The sequence below is a fragment of the Myotis lucifugus genome, unplaced genomic scaffold (assembly GCF_000147115.1).
Source record: "Myotis lucifugus unplaced genomic scaffold, Myoluc2.0 scaffold_10, whole genome shotgun sequence".
NCBI lineage: Eukaryota > Metazoa > Chordata > Mammalia > Chiroptera > Vespertilionidae > Myotis > Myotis lucifugus.
Genome location: NW_005871058.1, coordinates 9,407,444 through 9,420,432, shown reverse-complemented (window position 1 = coordinate 9,420,432; position 12,989 = coordinate 9,407,444). Strand labels below are relative to the sequence as shown.

General features: G+C 44.9%; 1 protein-coding gene across 7 annotated transcripts; it reads left to right on the top strand.

Annotated features, from left to right (window-relative positions):
- The first annotated feature begins 1,265 nt into the window (after window positions 1–1,265).
- M6PR (mannose-6-phosphate receptor, cation dependent) lies at window positions 1,266–12,972 on the top strand. Of its 7 annotated transcripts, none has more exons than XM_006084223.3 (9): window positions 1,271–1,449; window positions 5,208–5,380; window positions 5,704–5,905; window positions 7,220–7,386; window positions 9,016–9,125; window positions 9,394–9,524; window positions 11,011–11,137; window positions 11,603–11,721; window positions 12,705–12,972. In XM_006084223.3, exons 3-9 carry the CDS (start codon window positions 5,727–5,729, stop codon window positions 12,739–12,741), a joined length of 870 nt encoding a protein of 289 aa, XP_006084285.2. In that variant the 5' UTR covers window positions 1,271–1,449; window positions 5,208–5,380; window positions 5,704–5,726; the 3' UTR covers window positions 12,742–12,972. The 7 variants fall into 7 exon arrangements, with proteins under 7 accessions (XP_023605787.1, XP_023605789.1, XP_006084286.2 ...); XM_014451660.2 differs by having other exon boundaries at window positions 5,205–5,380; XM_006084224.3 differs by lacking the exon at window positions 5,208–5,380 and having other exon boundaries at window positions 1,270–1,449.
- Window positions 12,973–12,989: the final 17 nt, after the last annotated feature.

The following is a 12,989-nucleotide window of genomic DNA, read 5'->3' as shown; positions in this document are numbered from 1 at the left end:
CGGAGAAAGATAAGTGTCACATGATCTCACTCATATGTGGAATCTAAGGAACCAAATAAACCGATGATCAAAAACAGATCCAAAGCATGAACAGACTGTTGAACCTCAGAGGGAAGGCAGGGGAGGGTGGTAGGATGAGATCAACCAATGAACTTGTGTGCATATAAACATAACCCTTGAACACAGACAATGGGGAGGTGAAGGCCTGGGAAGGAGGGAGAGAAGCGGGAGGATTCGGCTGGAAGTGTTAATGGGGGGAAAGGAGGACCTATGTAATACTTTCAACAATAAAGATTTTTTTAAAGAAAAAAATCAGGCTAGAGCCATGTACAAGCAGTGAGCGGGCATCTCGGAGTGAAGAATTCTGAAGAGAGCGAACCCAGGAAGTCACGGGAGCGACAGCATTTGAACTGAGTTCTGGGAATCAGTGGGACTCCAACAGGCGGCTAATAACACTGAGGGAAACCGCAAAGGATCTTAGCAAAGGCACAGAGACTAAAAAACGAGTTCCTTGCTCTTGAGGACACCAGAAGTGCGCACAGGATGGACAAACGTGGGTTGAGGATGCAGAAGAAACCTTGCGAACAGAAGTGATTGCAGAGTGTTTGTCACGCAAAATGCCAGGAGACGGGAAGGGAATGCTAAAGATAAGAGTAACAAAATAACAGCACACCCCAAGGTACTCAACTGTAGAAAGGAAAGAACAAAGCTGTCGCTAAGAAAGCCAGAACGGCCACGACCCAATCACTCCCCACAGCTTCGAGCCGGCAGATGGCGAAACAGCGCCTCCCGCAGGCGGCCAATCACGTGGGGAAGTACCGCGAGGAGGAGACCTGGAATGGGAACTACAACTCCCACGAAGGCCTGGAGCACCGGGCCCCACAGTACTTCCGCTTCCGCCCTCACACGTGCTTTCTTCAAGCAGACCCACCCGGAAGTGGGCCGGGCATGTGATCGCGCGTGACCACACGTGACGAGCGACGAGCGTGTTTTTCCGCCCCGCCCCCCGCCCCTCGCCCCCCCCCCCCAGCGGAGAAGCCCGGAGGCGGGACTCTGGGACCCATTGGTAGAAAGGCAACCCGAAAAGGTGGAACTAAACTTGAAAATCTCGATAGTGATTGGAGTTGATAGGACAAGGGCGGAGCCTGACGCCCAAGATACTGTCCAATCAGTGTCCAGGATGGTCAGGGAAAGGAAAGGTGGTGAGAAGGCTCCGTGGTCACCAGCCGCGGGGTCTAGTGGGAGGAGCAGTTGCCCTGCTGCCGCCCGGCGCTTCCTGTTTCCGGTTCCCGGAGTGGAGCACCGCGAGGCGCCGTGGGGAACGCTGGCGGTGACAAGGTCCCTGGGACCGGGGTCTGCGGCTGGCCCCTCGCTGGCCCTGTCTCCCAGCCCCAGGCAGGCACTCCCCTTGGGAGTCTGAACTTTGGCCACTCCCTTTGCCCACGACACGTGAGTACGAGGGGTTGGTGAGCGCTCACATCTCGGCGTCGTGTGTCAGGGGCCGGGACCACCAAGTCTCCCTTGCCCAGGGTTCTAGCCCTAAATACAGCTAAGGAGCCCTTGAGCAGCATGGAGGCGTCGGCGAGAGGGCAGGAGTCGCGGGGTCCGAAGGGAGTGATGGGAAAGGACCCCCCACGACCATGGAGGGAATGTCCGTGTGTTTGGGAGGCGGGGAAAGGAAAGTCCCCCGGTGTGGAGTGCGCTGGAGGAGTTGCCGGGATCTCGGCCTGCATGGTGAGGGGGGTAGAGTAGCGTCACTGGCCCTCGGCAGTTGGAAAGTTGGGGAAACTAGGATTCCCAGGCCCCCGGGAGAAGTCTGAGCGGGGATGCGTGTGCGGTGCGGGGAAGGGGAGCCAGGCCGGGGAGGGTGCCTGCGTTTCTCTGTGCCGCGAGCCTCTGCCCTGAGACGCAGAGCTGCTCGAACTCGGGCTCTTCAGCACGGGCCCTTCTCGCTCGCTGGGCTGCTCCTCTGAAAGCGGAGGGTGCTGGGGACGGACGGGACGGACGGGACGGACGGGTGTGGACGTGAGCAATGAGTCAGGGAGACGGCAGTGGAAATGTCGTTGAGAAAATGGAACTCATGGCTGGTCCTGGGTGAGGAAGAGAATGGTTACAGAGACTCCGTGGTGGGAACGAACTGCTCCCGAAGAACTGTTTAGCATGGCCAGGTAGAGCTGTCATGTAATGAGAAAACGGACGGGAACTTTTCAAAAATCTGCAGCCCTGCCCCACGTTTCCAAAATACCCAGACACACCGGCACCTTGAGGATCTAATTGTAGCGCATTAAAGGGGGGCCGCCTGGCCCTTGGATGTCATACTCTTCCTGATACCTTTTTGCACCCCCGTGTTTATCAGGAAATTTCCAGCAACTGCCTTTATGCCGTGAACCGTCCCAATTACCCCAATAACTCCGCACGTATGTAATACTTGTACAGGGGCAAGGAACTTAACCTCTGTAAAGCATCAGTTTCCTCATTTTTAAAATGGGAGACGTTATATCTACTTTTCTGGGTTGTGAAGATTAAGGAACATAATCGCGATAAAGCACTCAGCACATGTCACGGAATCAGAGAGAAGCAGCTCAGCCCAGCATATAGTCAAACCTCAAGCGAAGAGGGAGAAGGATGTAAATTGATTCTCATCCTAACTTTTTGAACCAATCAACAAGTGAAAGCTCGTTCAACTCAGCTAGTGCTGACGGCAGGGTGGTTGGCCTGTCATCCTTTCCCAGTTTTGTGAGATTCCTTGTTCTCATCTGGGGAAAGAAGTCATCAACCGTTAACAGATGAGGAACTGACTTTGAGGCCAGAGAACACAGCTTTCTGTTTGAACATCCCTCTAGGAAAACTGGGTCCTGAGAAGAAAAATCTTGCAAGCCTAGAATGTTGAAACTTTAAATTAGGTCTTTAGAGAATATAAGGAAAATGGCATGCTAACTCAATCTAATGAAAGATATCTTTTGTTTCTCTTTAGAAACTCAGCCGGTCATGTTGGGTGTTGAGCAATGAGTTCATTTAGGGAAGGTAGGAGTTGGAGGTCTGAGTTCTTTATTCCACCTCCTGTACAGTGAACTGTGTGAGGCGTCACTACCCCTTCCCGTTCCTCTTCTTGCTTTGTCAAAAAGAAAGCAAAGCTTTGGCTGCCTTCTCTGATCCCACACAAAAACTGATGTGAAAGCAGACAGGTATGCATATAGCAATTCAATATAGACCATCAGCTCTGAGGGCAGACTTACCTGGTTCACTCTACTGTCTCTGTCTTCTCATCTGTAAAATAGGGACAGTAATTGTATTTACTGCATAGGGCTTTTGTAAGGATTAATTAATATATGTGAAGTGCTTCAAACAGTGCCAGGCAGAAGGCAAGCACTCCAACTGTTTCCTGTTGGTGCCTTCAATGCGTTTATGGGACCCTCGGTCTTTATGGCTGGCTATAAATAGTCTGTGGAAACCCCTTATTAATATCACGGTAGTGAATTAATGTTCGGAGCACACAAAGTCAGGGAGACAACTTTCCATGCATTTGTGGTCCTAGTGGAGTATGGGAAACAGTAGGTCAAATGTAAACTTGTTCAGGGGAGTGGAGAAAATTCATTCAGGGCTCAGAGCTTCCATTTTCCTATCTTTCAATTTATTGGTACACCTTAAATTCTGCCTATTTTCAAGATTTTTATTCTAAAAATGCAATGAAGGTAGTGGGCAAGCATGGAAAAGAATTAGAGGACTTTAAAGAGCATTGGAACCAAAGTCCAGACTTGTAATATTGGAAGCATTTTATTATAAATGAGAAAGACTTGAAAGAATTAAATCTTTGTATCAGAAAAATTAATGATACTGTTATGAAATTAACAAATAGCAGTGGCCTAAAGGGTCATTAATGATACCAGAGTGAAGTCTTTTTTACAAGGATAAATCAGTGTGTCCTAGGTATGAAGATAGATAAAATGAGTTTGGGAAACAGAGCCTCATGTTTCTATTGTAGAGCAGTACAAGCAACAAGTTGATTGGATTTACTAAATTATAAAGTGACTTGTCGACCCCCAAGGATTGTCAGGAATTTGGAGTGTAGAAAGATAACTGTACTTACTGGAAATCTAGAAACTCTTGAAATTTGTGACTTGTATAGCTTAGGTTGAGTTTTGGAAGACTTCTTCAAACTACTCATTTTGACCTAATGAATTTTCTTCGTATCTATATACATAAAAGCCTAAGGGACCCTTAATACCGAACGACCGGTCACTATGATGTGCACTGACCACCAGGGGGCTGATGCTCAATGCAGGAACTGCCCCCTGGTGGCCAGTGTGCTCCCACAGGGGGAGCACTGCTCAGCCAGAAGCCGGGCTCATGGCTGGCGAGCACAACGGTGATGGCGGGGCCTCTCCTGCCTCCACGACAGCGCTGAGGACCCCTCGGGGGATGTCCGCCTGCCAGCTTAGCAGGGAGCAGGCCGGGCTGAGGGGACCCTCCCCCCCCCCCCCCAACCCTGTGCATGAATGTTGTGCACTGAGCCTCTGGTATCAGTATAAGACAGGGCCCAAAGTACTGAGTCTCTTTCTTTTATATCTTTCTTCATAGCTTTCAAACAGACCCTTTCAAGTGTCAAAGTGTAATTTGAGTGTTACAGACCCTATCAAGTGTCAGATTATAATTTCAGTGTTATCTTAGGGAGGGCACTGGTTTAAGTAATATTTATGACTCTAGCCCCTGCACACACTTCTCAGCTGTTCATTTTCTATGTTTATGGCAAGTTCCAGGCAGAGCCCCCATCCCTCTGGCCTCAACCTCTTCCCTTTAAATATGTGGCCAGCAAAACTTGTTTGATCCTGCCAGGAGCATATTCTTGTGTTAAAGATTAAATCTTGCATGGCTGGTATAGTGAAACTGCACAGTTTAAAGTATTAAACTTTAACTGAGATACCACAATCTAACTTCACCGAACAGTAAAGAGGCAAGATGTCTCTACTCAGGCTGTCAGAATTCTTTTTCCTTTCTGACTGAATTAGACTGAAGGTTATATATACGAGCTTCCTGATGCAGTTGCTTTTGGCAAAGAGCTATTAAAATCTATTTGTTGCATATGTCAAAGACTCTTACACTTTCTGCCTAATCGAAATATCATTCATTGGTAGTACCTAAGTATTCTGTACCTTGGTTGGTCCTTCTGACAGTTTCTAGAACAAAATATGTGTCTTTTTTCCCAGTAGAACTGAGGAGTTGGTAAACTGCTTTGGAAGTTGAGATATTCTTTTTTAAGCACACCTTGCAGAAATTATCAACAACAGCCTGTAGACAGTAACTCTTCATCAAGGCCAGCACTGTCCTCCTTGCTGAATGTACATTGTGTCCCTGTCCTGAAGGGGCACAGGAAGGACAACAGGTGAGCAATGGTATCAGCTGGAAAGAGGCTTTCAAAATAAGTTTGGGGGGGATGAGGAGGGGAGGGAAGAAGCCTAGAGACCTAAGAATCCAATTCAGAATATTAGGAGACAGGAAAATAATAACTTGGATGACAGCTTAAAGTTTGAAATAGGCAGATACAAGAAACAAAACCAACTTCACAATAATGAAGAAAACCGGCTATTGTAAAATATGAGGTGATAGGTGGATGATGAAAAGGTTTAAAAAAATACCTTTCATTTAGTACACATTCATATGCTTTATCTCTTTCCCTTCTCTTCTGATCCTCCCCGCTTCTCCCAGCATATACACTTTCTCCCAAAAGGATGTCCCCCTTCTACAGCTGCTGGGGGACTGGACTACTGCTGCTGCTACTCCTGGCCATCACGGTAAGAGAATCCTGGCAGGCAGAAGAAAAAACCTGCGACCTGGTAGGAGAAAAGGGCAGAGAATCAGAGAGAGAGTTGGCTGTACTGAAGAGGATGACACCACTGTTTAACAAAAGGTAAAAATGAGAAGAACCTTAAAGAGCTAGAGAAAATAATTGTTTTTCCACCTCGCCTCTCCAGACAACCTCTGGTACTCCCACCTCCACAGACCCAGCTCTCCAACCTCAGATAGTCCCCAGATCCGGACCCCAGGACCCGACAGACCCCAACCTCCCCCACCCCACCTGCAGTACCCCGGGCCCCAAGGGCTCTTGGAGGGAGGTGGTTAGAGGTGATACTCACCAGAGAAGGGCTTTTTCGTTGTTATCCTCACCCCAGTATATTTTTTCCATTGATTTGTAGAGAATTGAAGGGAGGGAGTGGAGAGAGAGAAAGCAACATCGATGTGAGAGACACATCGATTGGTTGCCTCCCGCAAGTGCCCTGATGCAAGTGCCCTGGTGCACGCATGCCCTGAAGGGAGTTGGGGGTCGAACCTGCGACTTAGGTATGTGCCCTTGACGGGGAATTGAACCCAAGACCTTTCAGTGTGTGAATCAGTACTCTAACCACTGAGAAACACCAACCAGGGCAAAGAAGGGCTTTTTTAAAAGAATCTTTTTCAACTCTTACGGATTTTATTTTGGCATTACTATTGAATATGGAGGGGATACATGTATAGTAACCTCCTCTCTATCTTTATCTGGGATAGATGGTGCTATCATGCTTGCTTTTATGATACAGAGCAAATTCTCACCCAGTTTTTAGTAGTATTGTGCATTTCTCTAATGCAGAAGAGAGTGCTTCTAAGGCTGGATCCAAGAGACCAGCTTGTAGGAATTTAAAAAGCATTATTAAATGCTTTCATGAAATAGGACTTTAGAAGTATCAAATAAGCATATTTATGCCTATACACATCATCATCAGTGTCAAGAATCTTCAGGTATATAAATCTGAAGATGACCTTTAAGGAACAAGGGAGTATCCCAAGAACATAGACCCTTATTCACAGGGAAATGGTTGCTAACACTTTAGCATAGTCTAGAGCAGAGATACTCTAGGAATATCTAACTGTCTGGGTGGCGTATTTTAATCAGTCATCATCAACAATTAGGATGGTCTGTCCTAATTGATGAGACATTAAAGTAGATAATGCCAAGTCTTAGGGACTGGGGCTGTTTTATCTCTATTCATCATTCTTCTGGTGAATATGCAGGAAGACTGTCAGGGTCATTGTTGTCTCATGATTCAGCAAATATTCACTATTATGTTTAGCCATGACATCAGATAAATTGAATGCACCTTTTTGGGGGTCAGAGGTTAGGGGTAAAAGGAAGAAGGGCTCATAGCTAGTAACTCTTCTCTTCTTCTTTCTCCTCCCTTCCTGACAGCTTTGAGAGCACTGTGGGCCAGGGGCAAGACACGTATATGTACAGATTCAGGGTGTGCAGGGAAGCTGGTAACCACTCCTCCGGGGCAGGCCTGGTGCAGATCAACAAAAGTAACGGGAAGGAGACAGTGGTGGGGAGAATCAACGAGACTCACATCTTCAATGGAAGTAAGACTCTCACTGTTGACTGATTAACTGATCCCAAATCAGTCTCTCAGGCAATCCTGTATGTCCCTCCCCGTCTTTTCAGAATATCATATGGTATGTGTGGTTCAGCATACCTCAGACTATAAACCACAGGGTACCTAGTCCCACAGCTCAGCTCCTCTGGAGCCAGGGCTCAGGACATTTATGTGTTTGTTTTAAAGTTAGGGAAAAGCTTATGCAAAAAAGAAGAATTTAGTGGAATTATATAGCCTGGAGTCCTTTTAATACTTAATGCGTATTTCATGCTAGGCTTGAAAATATCAACCACGACCTTTTCTCATCAGATTAATCAAACTTTGCCAGTTAAGTTATAAGAGATCAAGTTTTGCCAACCAGTCTACAAAAATTTCTCCACCAGCTTGTGATAATGATGGTGATAACATTTCTCAAAAGTCAGTCTTATTGCTGGAAAAGATTACATGAGCACCTATAATCTAATTCTTTCCCTTAAGGTAGGGGTGGGGGAACCTTTTTTCTGCCAAGGACCATTTGGATATTTATAATATCATTTGCAGGCCATTATCAATTTAAAAGTTAGCCTCCTATATTTGGTCAAACATTTAATTAACTCACCCCTAAAGCCTTGGTGGGACCAGACCAAACGATTTCCCTGCCCTTATGCAGCCCTCAAGCCAGGTGTTCCCCACCCCTGCCTTAAGCAGATAAATTATCCCCCCAGTGCTATTTGCTAAATAATATAAATGACAAAAGACTAGGTTTTGACTCGTATCATATTGACTTTAGTGACTGAGAAATCTTTTCACCTTTTTTTACTGTTTTCATGTATGCAAAATTGGAAGCAGAATCCTTACCTTATTGAGCTCACATGACTTTTTGAATCAAATATTTTGCAAAAGAAATTTGAACACAGTAAATACTGGAAAAAAAAAAAAAGAAGAAGAAGAAGAAATGCCTTCCAAACCTAAAGAACATCCACTTTGAACTAATCTGTGGCTAATTTAAATCTTAGGCTTTCTCCACCATAAATCTTAGGCTTCCTCCGCCACCCACTAATTGTAAGGGGCCGCTTCCTTTGATGTTAGCAGGTGGTCAGCAAATGTGCACCATTGTTAAGGAATGAATCATAATTAGTTTTGCACTATCAGGAGCCTACCTCTAATGTGGAAAATTAAGATTTTTTTAAAATTTTTTTTTACGTTTTGGTTAATTTCAGAGAGGAAGGGAGAGGGATAGAGAGATAGAAACATCAATGATGAGAGAGAATCACTGATCGGCTGCCTCCTGCACACCCCCTACTGGGGATCGAGCCTGCAACCTAGGCATGTGCCCTGGCCAGGAATTGAACCTGGGACCCTTCAGTCCACAGCCGATGCTCTATCCACAGAGCCAAACTGGCTAAGGTGAAAATTAAGATTCTTGTATGAATATTTGATTCTTAGTTGTCAAAGCAAGGGAACATAAAGCCAAGTTTTAGCTTGGCATTTCCAGTATACAGAGTTCATACTGATGAGAGTTATTTTAATTAAAACCAATTTGTCTGAATGTCCCAATTCCATCTTACCACAGTATCCAGGTCTGCCTCTACTTTTCCCCCACCCCCAAAGCTCCATTTTCCTTGTCCCTCCTCAGGTAATTGGATTATGCTGATCTATAAAGGGGGTGATGAATATGACAATCACTGTGGCAAGGAGCAGCGTCGTGCAGTGGTGATGATCTCCTGCAATCGACACACCCTAGCGGTGAGGCGCCCTGGGGCATATGAGCCTAAAGAGAGAAAAGGACTGGCCTGAGGTGGGAGAGACTTTCCAGAGGGTGCAGGATACTTCGGGATGGATTAGGGAAAACTCCAGGTGCGATTCTTCCCTGTATCTAGACACCCATCTTCAACATACATGGAAAATAGGCTATTGGACCAGGAAAACAAATGTTTTGGGGTTTAGTGGGGTTTTTTTCTTTATATAGATGGAGTCAAAACATTTTAAATGTGTTTTGTCCTTTCATCATCAGGACAATTTTATCCCTGTATCTGAGGAGCGAGGCAAAGTCCAAGATTGTTTCTACCTCTTTGAGATGGAGAGTAGCCTGGCCTGTTCCCCAGAGGTCTCCCACCTCAGTGTGGGTTCTATCTTACTTGTCACGTAAGTACTCTTTTTTTCCCTTATCAGTCCAAGCCTTTCCCTTTTTTCTTTTTTTTTTTTTTTTAAATCCTCACCTGAGTATATGTTTTTAATGATTTTTAGAGAGAGGGGAAGAAAAAGAGAAACATCGATCGATTGCCTCCCACACAAGCCTCAACCCCAGGGATCAAACCCACAACTTGGGTATGTGCCCTGACTGGGACGACACTCCAACTGAGCCGCACCAGCCAGGGCTCCCTTTTTTTTTTTAACTCATAATTTCTTGGATGCGTATGGGCATAAGGTGTGTGTGTGTGTCAGTCAGAGAGGGAGAGGGAGAGAGATAATTGGAGGGTGAAGAACTTTGTGAGAAAATCCTCATTAACCTCTGACTATTCAAGTTTTTAAAAATGAGATTTGTTTTGTCCCCAATAAATATTCACATTTGAAGGTGCTTTTTTTTTTTTTTCCTACTGGAGGGCTGGACAATTTTTAATACTATCCATTAGAATAGCAATTTTCAGCCAGTGTGCCATGTGATACACTTGTGTGCCACAAGAATTTTTAAAACATGCAATACCTGACTAATCAAGGGCACTGACCTCTTTTCCCTTAGATTATCAAATAAAAAAAAGACAACAGCTCAGCGGGGTGGCTCACTAGTGGAGCATTGACCTATGAACCAGGAGGTCATGATTCGCCTCCCTGTCAGGGTATACTGGTATGCCCAGGTTTCAGGCTGGATCCCCAGTAGGAGGTATGCAGGAGGCAGCTGATCAGTGATTCTCTCTCATCGTAATGTTTCTATCTCCCCCACTCCCTTCTTCCCTGAAATCAATAAAAAAAATAATTTTTTTTAAATGATGACAGCCAACCTATCTGATGTGGCTCAGTTGCTTGGAGCAGCGTCCTGTGCACCAGAAGGTCATTCCCAAACCCGGTCAGGGCACATGCCCAGGTTTCAGGTTCCATCCCTGAAGGGGTGCATAGATCTCTAAATCAGTTTTTTTTTTTTAAATGTATCCTCAGTAAGGGTTTTTAAAAAATTATTTTTAAGTTTTTTTAAAAATGAAACAACAAACACAGCATTAGTCCTCTGGTATGAATGAATCAAAATTATACCCCTTTTTTTTTGTCAGATTTGCAAAAAATACATTTTCTGGTGTGCTGCAGAATTTTAGTAATAGCTATGTGTTCCATGAGATGGTTAAAAATTGCTGCATTAGATTATTAGAACTTTTGGACAGACAGAATCATGTATCTAAGAGTGACTGTTGGCAGAAGTCAGTCATTTTTTTGTGAGCAGTTCGCTTTTCTCAGACTGACAGTGCTCTGATTGGTTTTCTAGGGAAGCTACCCAGCCCCTTTTCATTTAATTTCACTACCTTTCCCCCCTTCTTTTTACAAAACACAGCCTACGAAACAGCTAACAATGAGAACAGAGATTATCCTTAGTACCTGAGTTTTACTATTTCTTGGTTTTTAAGTATAGCTCTTTCTTCAACAGGTTTGCATCACTGGTTGCTGTCTATATCATCGGGGGGTTCCTATACCAGCGATTGGTGGTGGGAGCCAAGGGAATGGAGCAGTTTCCCCACTTAGCCTTCTGGCAGGATGTTGGCAACCTGGTAGCAGTAAGTAACAGGGCAGCTGGCCGGGCCTGTAGCCTGCATACAAGGTTGAGTGACCAACCACCTGGTTTGCCCAGACTGAGGTTTCCTGAGACACAGGACTTGGATGCTAAAACCACAGAAGGGCTCAGCAAGTCAGTTGGTTGCCCCTAGTACTAAGTAGTATAGCCTCTTACTGTCTGGCCTTGCGAAGACTTGGCTGGAAGAGCAACACTGTTGCTTAGATTTAAGAATCTGATATAGCTGTTCAGGGGCCTAGATAGGAAGAAGGTGAGACCTAATTAGAATTTTTCTCCTATTTCCTCCACATTCAATTTAGGCTGATCCTTGAAGCTTTGAGGGTTTCTCTTCATTATACCTGGAGAAAACTAGTGCTTGCCACAGTCTTAGACCATAAATATACTTTGCCTTACCCTAAAGTTGGTTATTCCAAATGACCATTTTCTTCCTTTGTTTCTTTCCCTACAGGATGGTTGTGACTTTGTGTGCCGTTCTAAACCCCGAAATGTGCCTGCTACATATCGTGGTGTGGGGGATGATCAGCTGGGGGAGGATTCAGAAGAAAGGGATGATCATTTACTACCAATGTGAATGCACTTTATACGCCCAGCTTCTTCAGCCCCCCAAACCAAAGCATACGCAGCCAGATTTCTTAAGCAGTCTATTGCAGCCTCTCATCTCACCCTAAATGTTGCTCTTGCTTTCAGTTTGCTTTTGGTTTACATCCTTTTCTCACTATAGAAATGCCTTCCCTTTGTTCCCTATGTTTGTTTTTCCCTCTAGAGAGGTACTATAATAAGGCCTGTGACAAAAGGCACTGTCTTGGTATAGGAAGGTACATGTAGGACTAGTTATGAGCAAAAGCATGTGGCAGATTTGCTGGCCTTTTCAAACACATTTTCACAAGTTTTTGAGACACTGGAATTCTTTTTAAAAAAAAGGGAAAGAAACATTATTTATACAAGGTTTGATTGCTTTCATGCTCATAGTCTCCATGAGAATTTGCATGTAAGTTCTTGCTGCTTGGAACTACTTTGCAGTCAATACCTGGTTGTAGTCCAAGTAGTCATTTGGTCTGAACCTGGGGATGTGGTAGACCTGCTTCTCCCACCTGTGGGGATAGGATGGGAAAAAGTGAAATTTCCCAGTTAGAGGAGTATAAGGTACCATCACATCATTCATTGGCATTTTAGTGACTTTGTAGCTGGAATTGGCCCTCGGTTGTGGTCTTGCAGTTACTCGTCCACATGTCGCCAAAATGCCTAACCCACAGGTCTGGTCGTTAAACAAGGAAACTAAAAGTGATCTCTCCCACTTGGAGTAAAAGTTGGCAAAGCCTTTCTTACCAGTGTTTCTAAACAGGTAGCACTTTCTTCATAGGCTTGTCATTTTGACTTTATTTTTTCAATCTTCTGGAAAGGGAATGGAGGTAGAAGCAGGACATCTAGGGCTCTGCATTCTCTGCTCTAGGCGTGGGATTCTATGCCTGTCCCTGCTTCTGGCTCAGGGAAGTATCTTCCTGCCCACATTTCTGTGGGGAGTTTTTAATGCTCTCCACCTTTCTGTTTAGGCCATGTGCCCAGAAACCTGGCCTGATCTTTATTTAATAGTGAACCTGTGCCATTGAAGAGTAACCTGGCTCCATGGGGCACCAGAGGATGGAATCAACAGGCAGGGGCCTTTTATAGCCTTAGAGGAGAAAATGAAATTATTTCATCCTTGGACTTTTAAATACTGTTGGAATGACTTTTTTCTTTATAAACAGGGAAAATAATGTTACAAAAAACATCTTTTTGTTATTTGTTCGCACCCCTCCCCACACTCTAGTGTTTTAAAAATGAAAAAAAAAAAACCC